Source organism: Bombus vosnesenskii, unplaced genomic scaffold (assembly GCF_011952255.1).
Source record: "Bombus vosnesenskii isolate JDL3184/JDL3185 unplaced genomic scaffold, Bvos_JDL3184-5_v1.1 scf7180000013272, whole genome shotgun sequence".
Taxonomy (NCBI): Eukaryota; Metazoa; Arthropoda; class Insecta; order Hymenoptera; family Apidae; genus Bombus; species Bombus vosnesenskii.
This window is the reverse complement of record NW_022882930.1, coordinates 3,005,115-3,019,988: the sequence shown is the minus strand read 5'-3', so window position 1 is coordinate 3,019,988 and position 14,874 is coordinate 3,005,115. Positions and strand designations below refer to the sequence as shown.

General features: G+C 40.0%; 1 protein-coding gene across 3 annotated transcripts in view; it reads left to right on the top strand.

Annotated features, from left to right (window-relative positions):
• LOC117231538 (protein rhomboid) overlaps window positions 1-14,874 on the top strand; it is a 496,275-nt gene that overhangs the window by 334,574 nt on the left and 146,827 nt on the right. For all 3 annotated transcript variants that reach the window (XM_033490074.1, XM_033490073.1, XM_033490075.1), the window contains one exon: window positions 456-568. In XM_033490074.1, coding sequence (XP_033345965.1) covers window positions 456-568 — 113 coding nt within the window. The remainder of the gene's footprint in view (window positions 1-455; window positions 569-14,874) is intronic.

The window sequence follows — 14,874 nt, the reverse complement described above, 5'->3', positions numbered from 1 at the left end:
TAAAAATCATGGGAAGCTTCGAATATTTGAATATACCTTGGAAAATGGAAAACTTCTGGACACGACATTTTTATCGAGGAAAACAGTACAGATTATGCAACGAGATATAATTTATTATGATACGTTGACACGTTCTTCGACATTTGCACGTAGGATATCAGTTTTTGTACTTTTACGAATGACAAGATAGCCGCATTTCTGGGTAATTTGAGTAAATAAACAAAAATTAAGAACTTTTTTAAATGGGCTATAAATTTATAGTCGACTCGTCGCTCGTAGTAACAAACCTCCGTACTTTTGGATATGAATTTCTCTTTCTCTTCCAATAGATACGATCTAAACGTTGCTGTAAATTTATCGATTATTAACCCGTAACAGACCTATGTTTTTTAAATCTCCGAATAAAATACTGACTTCGAACAACGATCAATAATAATTAATTATCTCTGTTACAGATGAGTGGCAAACGAACTAGAAGCTTTAAATGCGCGGTTCACCATCGTGACCGTGAAGTCTGCTCCGAAAACGACTTTCATCTGCTCGTGCACGAACCTCCTCTCTTTCGCAGGTACGATTATCTAATTTTTTACCATCATAAAACGTCCTTCCATCTTTTGCCTCGTCAAAAGCCAATGTCCCAAACGCAGAAGAGTAGTAAATCGTTCGATGGACATTCTCCGTATTATTCTTCGCGTTCATCTCGACAAGCATAGACGCGTAATTTTCATCGAAAGCAAAATTGCACGCGCGATGCCAAACTTACGGAACGATATCATCGTTGCATAAACATCGTGCATATTATTGTTCGCGTTCATCTCGACGAGGTTAGAGATTTCGGACAAATTGAACCTGGAGAAAACGTTCGGCGAGACAAAGCTCGACGATCGATGAAGGAAGGAGAAAGATAGGAAAAGAATAAAATTAAGTTATCCGTCGAGACAGAAAGAAAGTGGAGCGTGGTGGCGAAGAAAAGTGGATAGAACGATGGGAAAAAATGAGAGGAAAGGGAAGGTTGCGCGTTTTATTATTCCGTTGAAACATCCGACGACACCGTACGACGAGGACCTCCTTACAGTATTTCTGTGCTGCATTTTATGCTCCGCATCGTTACCCATGCGAGAGAACCTCGAGAAAACAGCAACGTACATCGTACGACCTGTGAAACATCAACGTCTTTCTACTTCCTACTGCTAGCTCGAAGGATGCTACTACTTCTTCGTCGTTCTCGCTGTTCCTCTGTATATATCGCCTTTCGTTTCGACCCGGCATACCGAGCACTGAACGCGTTTCCAGTCATTGCTTATAGATGTGATTTCCCAGTCGGTCGAAAATTTCTCCACGGTTAGTCGCAGCTGCGATTCTTTCGTTTAACATTCCACCTCCGAGGTTCGGAAGCGTTCGCGACGAGGCGCGCGCGCGATTTCCACAAAATGTAGTCTTCAACGATGAATCGCGTGGAATACGCGAGCTGTCGTGGATTTCGAATTTTCGATACGATTCTGCGTAGATTATATCGACGTGTTTCGGTGCACGCCGAGAATTTTTATACGAGACGCCCGTCACCTTCGTAGATAGAGCACTAAACGAAACGTATCGTCGCGTCGCTGGTTGATAATCAAATCCTTCGGAAGCGAACCTAACGTTACCGCTTCGTTCCTCGGGTTTTAATCTTTCGATCTACGCGCAGTTGACCGATTTTCGTTCCGTGCGTGAAAATTCAATTTATCGTAAATATACCGTAGAAAATACATTTTTCGAATGTGCAGCTTCGGGTCGCCTCCACGGAGTTGATCAATTTCGGTGGCGCGTATAAATTGAATTTATCGTAAATTACGAAGGACCCATACAAATATCGAAAAATTCCATTTGCAAGTTAGTTTCGTAATTACACGAGCAGGAAAGAAATAAATACGGCTAAATAAATACAAACGAAACGAAGCTGTAAATACGAATAATCAGGTCCGCTAGAATTTATCAGCCGCGTGAAAGAGATATCTCTACGAAATTGCGGAATTAACATTGCTTTTAACAATATGCAAACCGGAATATCGTGAGGTAACACTTCGGCTATTTACATCTTCATCCCGTAGCTGTAATCTTTAAAGCGTTTGACAGAAAAGTTTGACCGGTTCTAATCAAAGACATTCCGATCACCAACATTCTCGGGGACATTGCAACGAAATTAATCACTTTTCCTTTCGCGAGTAACTCGATGAGATTAATAGTCACGGATATGTATCAAGGCGTCGGGTCCCTCGAGCGTGATCGATTCGACTTGTTTCTGGGTGCCATTCATAAATAATTCATTGTACCGTCGCGTCCGCTTGAGAGATCGGAGAGAGAGAGAGAGAGAAAGAAAGAGAGAGAAAGAGAGAGAAGCACAAACACATACACAAAGAAAAATGAAAGCGCGATGAGAACGAACGAGTGAATGGATCGAAGAATAAGTAAACGAGTAAGCGAGCGAGTTGAACAAGAGCAAAAAGAAAGATCAGAGGGGAGAGTTAATGAGAAAGAAAGTAGATACGAAAAAGGGCCCACGCGCGTGCGCGCGATTAAAGAAAGGCAACGAAGACGGATGAAAAATGAGGAATAGAAAAAGAAGGAAATAAAAGGAACAACGCCGACAAAGAAACGGAAATGCGAAAAATAGCGTGTACACAGAGATCGAAGGATAAGAGAATATAAGAAAATTGCGTAAAGCAAGATAAATGATTAAACGTGCAAACCTATGTACGTATCTGGTAGAGGATATTACAAAAAAACGAAGATCTGTAGGTAAGATTGATACAGTAACTGTTTAAAAAAGCGAAACACGTCGGATGTAAAGACTTGTATTAATTTGTAACGTTAAAGATTGTTCGAACGTCAGATGGATCGGATTACGATAAAATGGATGAATGTATCGATGTTTTGTAGAAAATGTATATGAATTAATTATTATATTATATATTATTAATTAATATGAATTGTGATTCTACGAATAGCAATAGAATCGTAGTTGCACTGTGATATGTTTTTATTTTTAATTTTCCAGGGATGGAAGATTCGTAGAATAGGAAATGAAGATGTAAAAATGAAAATAGATAGGAGGAACGAAAGATGGAAGGAACTTTTATGAGATAGAATTTTACCAATTAAAAGTTTCCATGTTTTATACATATTAATGTCGTCTGTAGTTAACGAAATTTTAATACTAATGAAATGTCAGAACACTTTCAACAGAATGTAACTCATATTAAGTGCTATTTAATATTCCGACAGTACTTCTTCTCGTCGTAATTTCCATTGAAATATCTTTAAAAGCAATTAATGTCGTAATTACGTAACAGAAATAATAATCGCTTGGTAAATGTTAAAGGTTTTAACGAGATGTTCGATTCGAATCGAATAGAACTTACATATCTATTAATATCGAACGAATCGCTGATTTTTCCATATTTTATAATCTTTTACTCCCTTTCCGAACTCATAATTTTCCTTGCTTCGATATGTTCTTTCGAACAAGCCAAGTTCCGCATAAATAACCGCCCCGAAGAAAAGATTTCTTTCCAAGTTTACGAAGCACGTTTGAAAGGCCTACGACCTGAAAACAAACGGGAAATTTCGCGAGCAAGCTGCCTACCGAAAGCGATATAAAAAATTTCGAGCTATTAAACTGGCTGCCGTGTACGGAAAAGTCTAGGGACTTTCGGGTATTCTCTCCTTCGAGCCATGAAACTACCAAATTTCCCTTAAGACGCGAAGACCGCGGCGCGTTATAGAGGAGAGCTTGCATTCAAAATTCCATTAAAACTGTTTGAAGTTCTATTTTGCCTCGTTAAATGAGCGGCGAAGCACGCGCGTCTCTCCACCAAGAGAAAGAGGAAGAAAAAGGGAAGAAAAAGGGAAGAAAAAGGGAAGAAAAAGGGAAGAAAAAGGGAAGAAAAAGGGAAGAAAAAGGGGAGCGGCGGCGGCGTAGGGAAACGGTCAAGGATACAAGGCGAGAGATAAAACCGTCGAAGAAGCGGACAAACGACACGAATCGAAAGTAAAAATCGAACAAAATGTATTTCACTTGATCGGTACCTCTCCTTCTCTTTATTCCTCTTTCTGGTGCTGTCATCGTTTGATAGCATGAAATCTTCAAGCTAGCAAGGAGACATTCCTGCGCGCATAAGATAAGAAGAAGCAGTGGCAACCTGCAGGCAGCCGCTTTGCAAATAAAATATCGCTCAGGCGTCAGGCGGACAGAGAGGAGAAAAGAGATGAGAGAAGAGAAGAGAAGAGAAGAGGAGGGAAAAGAGAGAAACGGGGGGGTGGCCGGACGGAAATATGACGAGACTATATTCCAGGCAGGTAGCGCGAGCACGCTTGGAATTCGATGCGAGTAGAGCCCTTAAGTCTCGCGGTCTTCTCTCCCCTTCTCTTCCTCTATGTCGTCGTTGCTGTTGAACCCAACGCCTCGACGCGTCTCGACGCCCCCTTTCTCGTCGCGGTCCAACCACCACGACCAAGGGCCATGCAAATTTTCGTGGTGAATCGGCTGAAGGTGTAAAAGTGGCTGCACGACACCCCTGAGACGCGACGCCGTTATCCCTGCCGCTTCTCTCTATGAGCATCAAAAAACTAAGAATGCTTTATTGCCGGCGATTCCTCCTGCTGAGAGCGAACCAACGAATGCTCGTGCTAGCGGTGCGGTGAATCTGACGTGCAACCAGCTCCAACAGAGCACGATGACGAGCATTGATTTGTTATGCGGAGCAGCGCGGCTAAGGCAATCGATGAAACGTCGGGCCGTTGCTTTTTTGATTAAATCATTTTCGAATTATGAATTTCTCCTCGTATGGCTCTTTTCGAGATAGAAGATAAAGAAATAACGTGAATTTTAATTAGTAAATTAGCTAATAGGTTGTATTACGTTGGCCTGTAATATCGGAAGCTCTTTCTTCTTTAATTCAAAATCGATAGACCTCTTCTTTGATTCGAAATCGTGCGTTTTAGAATTCTGGCAATCGTCAGTTTTACCTGATTATATCATTTGCACCGATCTAATGATTAATTCCTTCGCGAATACGATTACAAATTCTTATTTTACGCTATAAATTCCCTCAAACTCTCTGACAGAAGGATACCAACAAAACGAACAAACTAAACTTTCAGTTTAAAACCTCGCGATCATTCGTTCTCCAAGAATTACGCTCTTCTATAACGATAATTCCCGCGGTCATAAAAGCAGCAGTTCCTCCGGAAGCAACGAACTCTGGTAATTGGAAAGTCGCGCGAAGACCAGCGTCTCAACTCGACATCCGTAACTCCCATCTTCCATGTATATCCGGTTTACGCGCACGCGCGACCACGTAAGAAACGTTTTTTTAATCGCGGTTTCCCGGCGGAGAGCGCTGAGAGCGGAAAATTTCTTCGAGAAACACGGCTATTAAAGGCACAGTGGAAAGTAACAATTTTAACAATTGCCACGGAAAACGCATTACATAAAACGTTTCGAAATTTCATTAGCACTGCAACGAGACACGACTGTCGTGGTTATATTGGTAAAATTAAAGAAAAGAAAAGCCAACCTGAAAACCTATATATTTTGTACATCGTGCAAAACGTATTATACATTGACATTTAAAACGTCGTATTACGTACATGATCGTACACGTATTTTATAAAACATTCTGAAATATGCAATTTGAAAATTAATTTCAAATTTTTTCACCGTAATCGTTACAATCGTGACAATCGTGCCTCGTTCAGTGCTAAGGAAATTTCGAACGTTTTGTACGATACGTACAATATGTATTGGGTGGCAAATAAGTGATTACGGATTTTGTCATTAGGTTGTATTGACTTAGTTGCCAACCCAATAGTTTCTAACTTGATCAATATGATCGTGACAATCGTATCTCATTACAGTGCTAATGTTTCTAAACGCGTTATGCGATGCGTACGATATGTGCATTTCCAGTTAAATCTCAAACTTAACCAGTATGATCGTGATAGCGTGATTTCGTTACGGTTCTGCTCAAATTTCAAAATGCGTCGTACGACGCACGTGATGCATTCACGAAAGGTATATTCGCGAAGTATGCAAACGCCTCTAAGCAACTGGGGATTACTTTCCAACCCTCGCGTCGTTTCTCTCATTTTCCTCGTATCGTTGGCGCACAGAAGCGCTCGCTTTCTCTTTTACCCCCGTTGGAAAACGTAGCTGGAACGGTTGACTTTCAACATGGTGGATGCCCAGTCTTTCTCCGTAGTCAAGCTGCTGAATATAACACGCAAATCCGTCTCGGAGGCGCGAAACAAAGATCCAAAAACCTTGCTCTGCGCCCTTTAAATTTTCGTTAAACCTGACGCAGTTAATAGGTGTGATTTCATTTTCCGCGGGCGAAAACGGCCAGAAACGCCGAGCCAGATTTTTTTCCACCGTGAAAAAACCATCCCGTAGCGCGTAATAAGGGGCGATCTCGCCGCGTTCTTTTCTTCCGAGTTAATCCGGTCGGAGCTTAATGTTTCTCGATTAAAGTGCACCTCTTAAAGCGAGCTTCATCCTCGCGCAGTGAAAGTGATTTTAATTGCTACCGTGTTACGCTGCTTACGCCGCATATTTTGTATAGCCGGCCGTCCGTTTATTTTTCTCGCGAAAATTATCGTAAGCAGCGGTGCAATCTCTGGTGCATTGTTAATAACGACTAGTAAGTATGCGAAATATTCGTTTTCGATGCTTGACTATAATATTACGCCGTTGATGCAAGGAAAATTCGTTAGCGTTACGAATTTTCTTCCACCGACGCTAGTCTTGAAAACGAGCAACAACATGCAACCGCGAGAATTTGATAAAATTTGCAAGAAAGAATAGCTTTCAACGATGGTATCAGAACGATAGTACATGAATATATCGATAGGTGAAATCGTTAAAAACGAGGAAAGACGTAAGAGGAGGAAAAGGAACAGGTACTTTTATTTGAATGAAAGAAAACGGCCCTTTAATTTTACGTCAAACTCTAAATGTTTGAGTACATTTCGATTGTGCGAATATTAGCTACGATACTGAATATTATTACATATATTAGCGGAATATACAGTTACGATAGAACTCCATTTATCTGAATCCGTCGTGGGACAAACAGTTCGTATAACTGGAGTTCATGTAGCAGGAGTTTACCGATTCCCTCCACCTATGTGACTTCTCGTTCAAATATAATGGGAGTTCACGTTCGGATAAGTGGATTCAATCGGCAGGAGTTTAGTTAATCGAGCATCTACCAACTAAAATATCGTTTCCATAAATAGCGCTTTACCGCACGTTGAGAAATACCATAACTATGGCTATATACATACTATCAAACCATCGTTATTATTCCACATTTACTGCTAATTTTGATGCAACGACAGTTTCGCTTCGTTTTATATTGTTCGTTCTTATTAAGAGAAAAATGTCCGTCTTCTCTTTGTTTTAAGAGAAAAAGTGTAAAAATGTAAAAATACGTCGAAATAAGAATAGTTTACGTTGGTAAGTAAAATTACGTTCTTCTATATCGTTGCATCATTCTTTAACGTCATAAATAGAACGACAGAATTTTTTAAATTAACATTTTGAATTTTAGCTTAGCTCTGACGTTTACCTTTGGCACGATAAAAAACATATTGATCGTGCCAAGGTCAACGTCATGAAACGCAATTGACATAACCGATGGGATGTCTCTTGCTCGATTGACATAAATTGACATTATCGACATTTTCAGCTTAAGGAAGTCGTCGTCGATTCGAAGCTGTTTATTATCGCGCCGCGTACTCTGCAGATCTTTCAATCTTACGATTCTCAGAATTCTCTTATATTTCTACATTTTAAGTAATATGCGTGAAAATCAAAACTTTGATTCATTTCGCCATGTACAATTAAAAGAAACGAACGTGTTGCAGGATTTCTTATTTGAATATTCGCGTACGTATTTAAACTGATCATCGAATTCCGGAAATCATTAACTTTACACGTACTGCACTTCCTTCAGTAATTAAGCGTCAAAATACAAGCATCATTAAGCCGACGAATTGTTCTTGAACGTTGATCGTATCCTCGCCAACAATTTCGCCCGAAACGAAGGAAAAGCAATATGAGTTAATTAGGAACAAAGGCGAATTTCTAATAATTAGCTTCTCGTTCGCCGCGCTTCGCGGAGCTGAATTAATTTCACATCGCGGTAATTTCGATGTTATCATCCTGCATTTTTTCATTTAAATACCCCACTGGCGTGTTCTGCGTCATTTTTGCCATCAGATGCTTAGAATCATGTAGATTCAAACCTATGATGATAATTTTTATGAAAGAATAATTAAAACCTGGATTTTAATTAATTCTAGCGTGGAGGGAAGAGGAAAAGACGAAAAATTTATTTAACGCTGTCGTTTTATTTATATTATGTATTTCGAACGAAAAGATTTATGAAACGATATTAAAAAGTACTTGAAATTTGATGAATACCACTTGTTTCGTTATGAGACAAAAGGATTATAACGATATTCGTTTGCTTTCATCGCGTAATTAATGGTTCACAAAGATAAAATAATAAACGAAAATGATAACAGAGACAGATATAACCCTATAATACAATACGTAAAGACGATATATGTTGGAGGTGTTCTGTTAAATAAAATAAATATTCTAGTAACGATTGTAGAGTTTATTAATCTTTTAACATTGTATGTATACAATTAAAATATTAAATTATCCAGATTTCTTCGTATAACTATTTTTTCGCTTTCTTTAATAACGAAACACACTTTTCAACCGCACCTTTCTTATCGAGACAAAAATTAATTCTAGAACTAGCTATCTAAATATTAAATACGTTACACATAATTAATTTGAATTACAGCAATATGGTAAAAATAGACGAGTGTATGTAATCGTATTCCTATCTCAATAAAGGTAAACACTGACGTTTTCGGTAATTACAAATAGAAAACATTTAATACCAATCATTTTGTTGAGTTTGATAATCTCAATGTCAATCACGCACTCATACGTCATTCGTATCAAAATATTTTTCTTAATCGCTATAGAAAAAAAAAAGGAAAAAAAAAGAGAAGAAAAGGAAATGATGGATACGGGTTTACTTTGCCATCGTCCCACATATCCCTGCTTATCCTCAAAGGGTCTCCGCTCTCGCATCCCGTCAAAGATCGTTTCGAACGACAAAACGAGAACAGCAAATTAGAGTTCGAAGACGATGGTGTACGGTTTCTGTCGCTTTGTGAACGTATGTCCTTCGTTTCCATTCGATTTCGCCACTGCGTTTAATCATAGCCCGCAGACGACGATCGTTTCGAAAATCGAACGTTTTCCTAAACTTCGCTCGCAATTTTGTTACGTCGATTTTAATCAGTCCGGTTTCAATGGGACGATTAAAATACAGACGGACGTACCGCGAAAAATATTTCGCATTGTCCCGGCTATTTTACCACTTTTCTCACGTTAATGTATCGTACGCGGTGCGATATTGGACACCGTTAATTAGCTGCAATTTACGATCCATTGTTGAGCACAAAATACCAGAGCGATTTGTGAGCTCATTTTGAACAAAATATTGGGCTTGTCCCTGTTACTTCCGCGATTAGGGATACTTTTTTCGATGAAATATAGTTAGCAGGTAGAATGCGACTTTTGTGAAAATTTTTCGTTGAGTTAAAGAAGATATCCGATTTTGTTTCCGATATCGATAGAAATTCGATTATTTGAACTTGTTAACCAACTTCTCCTTTAATCAGAAGCTTCTACATTTGTGAAATTACATATCGATAAGAATAATTTTCAATTATATGGATCCTAATTCTTGTAAATGTAAATGCGATGAGATTTATTCTTATTAAAAACGTAGCAACGTTTAAATAGATAGAGCTCTTCCTCTGTTAGTAGATTATCAACTCGATATCATCAATTTCAGCCTGTAACTTCGTAATCGTTCAAATTAATTCTCCAAGAACTTAAACGAAGAGCACTTTTTGATTTCGATTGTCGTTACTACAATTCTCGGTCCATCGTGTGTTAAAAAAATATACCACCCGGTACACAAATACATATATCGTGGAGAGTTCGTAATCCAATTGTAAATACTAAAATTGAATTGAAAACAGCGGATATCTCCATAAATACTTTCAAGCAGAACTATGCGCCAATATATAAATGTACCTTTCGTAAAAACAAGGATTTCGCTTTAAGCTACTTGAAGAATCAACATACGTTTCTCTGAAGATTTTCTTTACGCTGATCCACAAAGCTAAAGGAATCTTTCCTGGTTTCCGTTACGCAACGGTACGGTTATTTTTCAGTGGTGCAGCGGCAAGGAAACGAAATTCCGTTGGCCCCGTTACGATTCTCCTCCGACGCGACAATGTAAAATCTGTTAATTGAGTTTGCCGCTAACGCGACGACGGAATTATAAACCGCGTCGGCGTAAAAGTTTGCTTTTCCCCCGCGGATGCGGCCAGATTTTTCAGGCTTCTCTTTCACACCCTGCTAGGCCGCACTTTGTAGGGATAACGAGCCCGGGCCCGATGCAAAAGAAGAAAGGGAACTTCGGATGAAATTCCCGGAGCTCTTTGATACCGCGTTACCGGAACTCCCGGATTTCTCTTGAAAGAGCCTGGCAACGCCTTTGAAGCCGGTTTGTTTGATCACCATTTATTATACTGCTTATTACCAGCCGTGTAATTGTCTACCTATTCGATCAAACGCGCCAATTTGCCTCATCGGCCACTGTTGCTACGAGAAAACAAAGTCGATCGTCGTTTCTTACTGCGAACGTCAATGTTCCTTTTTTTCTTTCCAAACAGTGTACGTTGTACATTGTGCAGATTTTTAATACTTTCGCTAGGATGGATGGTTACTGTGAGAAGCTATCTTTAGATTCATATACCGAATAAGTAATGGATTATACAGGGTGGTTGGTAACTGGTGGTACAAGCGGAAAGGAGGCGATTCTACGCGAAAAAAGAAGTCGAAAATATACAATAAAAATGTTTCGTTCGAGGCTTTGTTTTCGAGAAAATCGACTTTGAATTTTCGCTCGGTACGCGTGCACTTTATCGCGTCTCGTTATAACGGATCTCACTGTAGATCGTTGTCTCGATGGAAAAATTAAAAAAAAAATTAAAAAAAGATTTTATTCTATATTTTCGACTTAGTTACGTCCCTGTATAATGAAACATGTTTAATTAATAAGAAATATATATATATCTAGCAGAATATGATTCGAAGAGAGCAACGCAGTGTACATATCGTTCGACCTTTCTCTGTCGTTTCAATATATTTGCAAGATTTTAATTTTTCAAATGCAAATCAAATAGCGGAGGTTCTGAGTAATATTGTAAATTCAACCTCGATATTATAAATTCTTTTCTCCGTCCATTTGAAACACCTTGTATTCACTCGTATTTATTACATAAATATATATATATATATATTATTATGCTTAACACATTCAGCACATTATGCTTAGTGTTTTACAATTACAATTCGAAAAGAATTGTATGAACTAACAAATAGACGGTTTTTTCCTTTCTTTTTTTTACAAACCAGTAAGACATATACTCGTAACTCTCGCGAGAAATCCTTGAATTTGTAAATTTTTATAAAAAAAAAAAAATTGTGGAAAGTGCAAAGCATGTTTCATAAAACTTTTCCCTGTACAAATATTTGTCCGTAGCAAACGTTGAGAAATATTGGCGGAGAAAAACTCGCGTCAATATCACTGAAACTAACATGAAACGAAATTCGCTTATAAAATATACTTACAGATTATTTTTCGTAAAATTTATGTCTTATCGCGTGAAAAAATATCTACCACGTTGAACATACATGTTCCACGTAAATCAAACGACGATTACATTACACAGGGAAACGAGTACTCGGTTCGATTTGAAAAAAAAAAAAAAAAAAAAAAAATAGAGAAACCAAAAGCATAAAAAAAAACGAGCGCCACACGTATTTGAATTTCAAATACGTGTACGTTTCAACTGGATCAGTTAGGCCTACGAATGTCACCCTCCCCCCGCCCCTTTGGGTTCGGCTACGATTTTCACGATGATCTCGTTAATTTCGTAGCCGTGGAAAAATCGATCGAATCTCGCCGTCCATTCAGTGTCCCGAAATACTAATCCGGCGAAACTCGAGTCGGTCACGTAGCGACGAATCCTCCAGTTAATAAAAGGTCATAAAAGGAGCCGTTGTAAACTGCTGGCTCGTGAAAAATACTTAGGTGTGCGTCAGTCGATGGCCATATTCAGGACCCTACACACCTGGTCGCCGTTCAAGAAGCCAGCCACACTCGAAACCGAGAAAATTTCCACGTTCACAGATACCATCGTCGTTAGATTCGCTTTTCGGGATGCAACCCTGTATGTAAAGTACCTGCGACACTTCGAAAAATCGCATCGTTTCGCTTATTAACCTTCTCGATCGCTCTTACGACCTTGAAGTCAAACGACAGGCTACATAACGCGTGTAAAAAGATTTTGTTTCATATTACTGCTTGAAAGTGAAAAAATACTAGAATATTTCTTTTCCTTTTCTTTTCTTTTTTCTTCTCTCTCTCTTTTTTTTTTTTTTGACATGGTGGAATTTGATTGTAAAACCAGAAGCAAAAATATCGGCGATTATACAAGATTTTGATTTATGATCGTATCCGTAGTGATATTTGTGTTCCATTAAAAGCACGGTTCTTTTGCACAATAATTTACTACGTAACTAGTAACGCTAGGGAATTGATAAGTAACAAATTATAGGTTATAAACCGCTGCTTCATAAACAGCTTCATAGTTTTATAATTTGAAGCTGAACAGGGCAATTATGTAGCTTTATGGCTTGTGTGTAATTTATAAAACTCACTTGTAGAACTTAATGTGTTTTATTATCAAACCTGTTCGCTAATGCGCAAAAAAAGTTACCACCGCTGGTAACCTGTAAAACTATCTCTAATGGTACTACTTCAATAATTGTGCAAGACATATCCACCAATTTAAATAATCAGTATATTATGTACTTACGAGTGTACAATATATTACTCTGTTTCCTTTCTTTTGTTTCTTGTTATCTATTACGTGAAACTGAATAATAAGAGGAAGGGACGATTAGTAAGTTTGGAAGCGTAATTTATTAGACGGAGAAAAATAGTTTATCTCGCAAGAAAGTTTGTACTACAATTTAACGGAGAACGTAAGGTAACAGCAATGGTAAAGTTCGGTGGATTTCAAACGTTCGGCTTTTCGACGACGACGCGTGACAGACGTTCGTTAATTTCCACCAAGTGACACGCGACACGTAGGGCGAGTCGAATTGCATTTCTACCGAGTGTCTGCTTTTTTTGAAGTAGCCTGTCTCCTATATACGCTTTTGTTTGGAAACTACGAGGAACGACGTTATTAAGAGGATACGAGTGATGTTTCTACGTAACACGATACGCAAGATGACAAAGCTGTTCAACGTAAATACGATAATAATCGCACAAAAAGGTTATTTCGGTGCCGTCAGAAAAGGCGTTGAAAACATCTGGAAAACCGTATCGCCATATAGCCAGGCGCTTTGAACTTCGAACGCCGAAAAAGAAAAAAAAAAAAAATGTTTACACTTCTCCGCGCACATCACTTTTCCCGTAACGACGTTTCATCACAGATTTCCGTTCCCAAAGCACACCCCGCAGGATCCGATAGCACTTGGTCCACTTAAAGCCGCGCGACTAACAATTCCATTAAAACTTCCGTCACTTGCACACTTGAAAGAATCCACGGCGAAGCTACTCGAAACTTTTGCCTCTGACGACACCCGAGATTGTTCGTGGATGCGAGAAAAAACGAAGATCGAGAAATGAGTATGCGACGCGAGGAATAGAAGGACGTTTCGTAAGAAATTCTCGAAAGGCGACAGAGAGTTACAGAGACAGCGAGACAACACGCACCGCGAAACGGCTCGCGATAGAGTGCTGGAAAATCGTCAAGCAGAGTTTGCTCGGTGGTACGGTGGTGACTCGCGCGCTCCGATTGGTCGACGCTCGCCCCCCACGGGGACCAGCCTCTGGAGCGGGCCAATCGGCGCGCTCGTTGCCTTTCCACGCAGTGAGACCGCGTGTGCACCCACGCAGGGTGGCTCGTGGCTCGAAGCTCGCGGCAGTCACTCAGTCAGTCAGTCACTCAGTAGGCCCGCGGTGCGCTATGAGGTGGGATCTGTGAACGAACGAGACGCGAGTTTTTATTTACACCCGTTGCTGCGGGGCTAATCTCGCGTGGAACAAACGAATCGTACGCCACCGCGCACAGTTCACTCTCACGCCGATAAGTCTCCATCTCGCGAAGGAATCGACGCGTTCGCCCCTCCACTAACCCCCTCGTCACGAGTCGATCCTCGCTACACATCGCACCAGTGCATACAAACGACCACGCGCTAGGCCTCGGATAAATTCACCCGTCGAAGATCTTCTCTTCGAAGTTTTCACGTATGCCCCGGCGGCGCGTCCTCTCTCCCTTTGTTTCGCGATCCACGTTCACGCGCGAGCTCGATTTCTCGCTGCTCAGCTATCATCACCGATCGTGACCGACGCTTGTTGTTTTTGTGCACGCGACGACGACCACGACGCTCCTTCAAAGTGCGTGCTACCAAGGTGATCGTGATACCGCGCAAGACAATGTGCGTGACAGCCACGCCGCTCAGCGCGAAAAAAATACTGAAGGATAGTGCCAGGCATCCGGCAAGGACTAGCATCGCGACCAACGTACAGGTGCAAGGATTAACGGGGGGCACGAACAATGCCGGTGACACCGACAGGCCGCAGCATACGTCGATCATGTAAATATTCTTTCTTTTCTTTTGTCCTTTTAATTACCGCTTCTGATTTACCA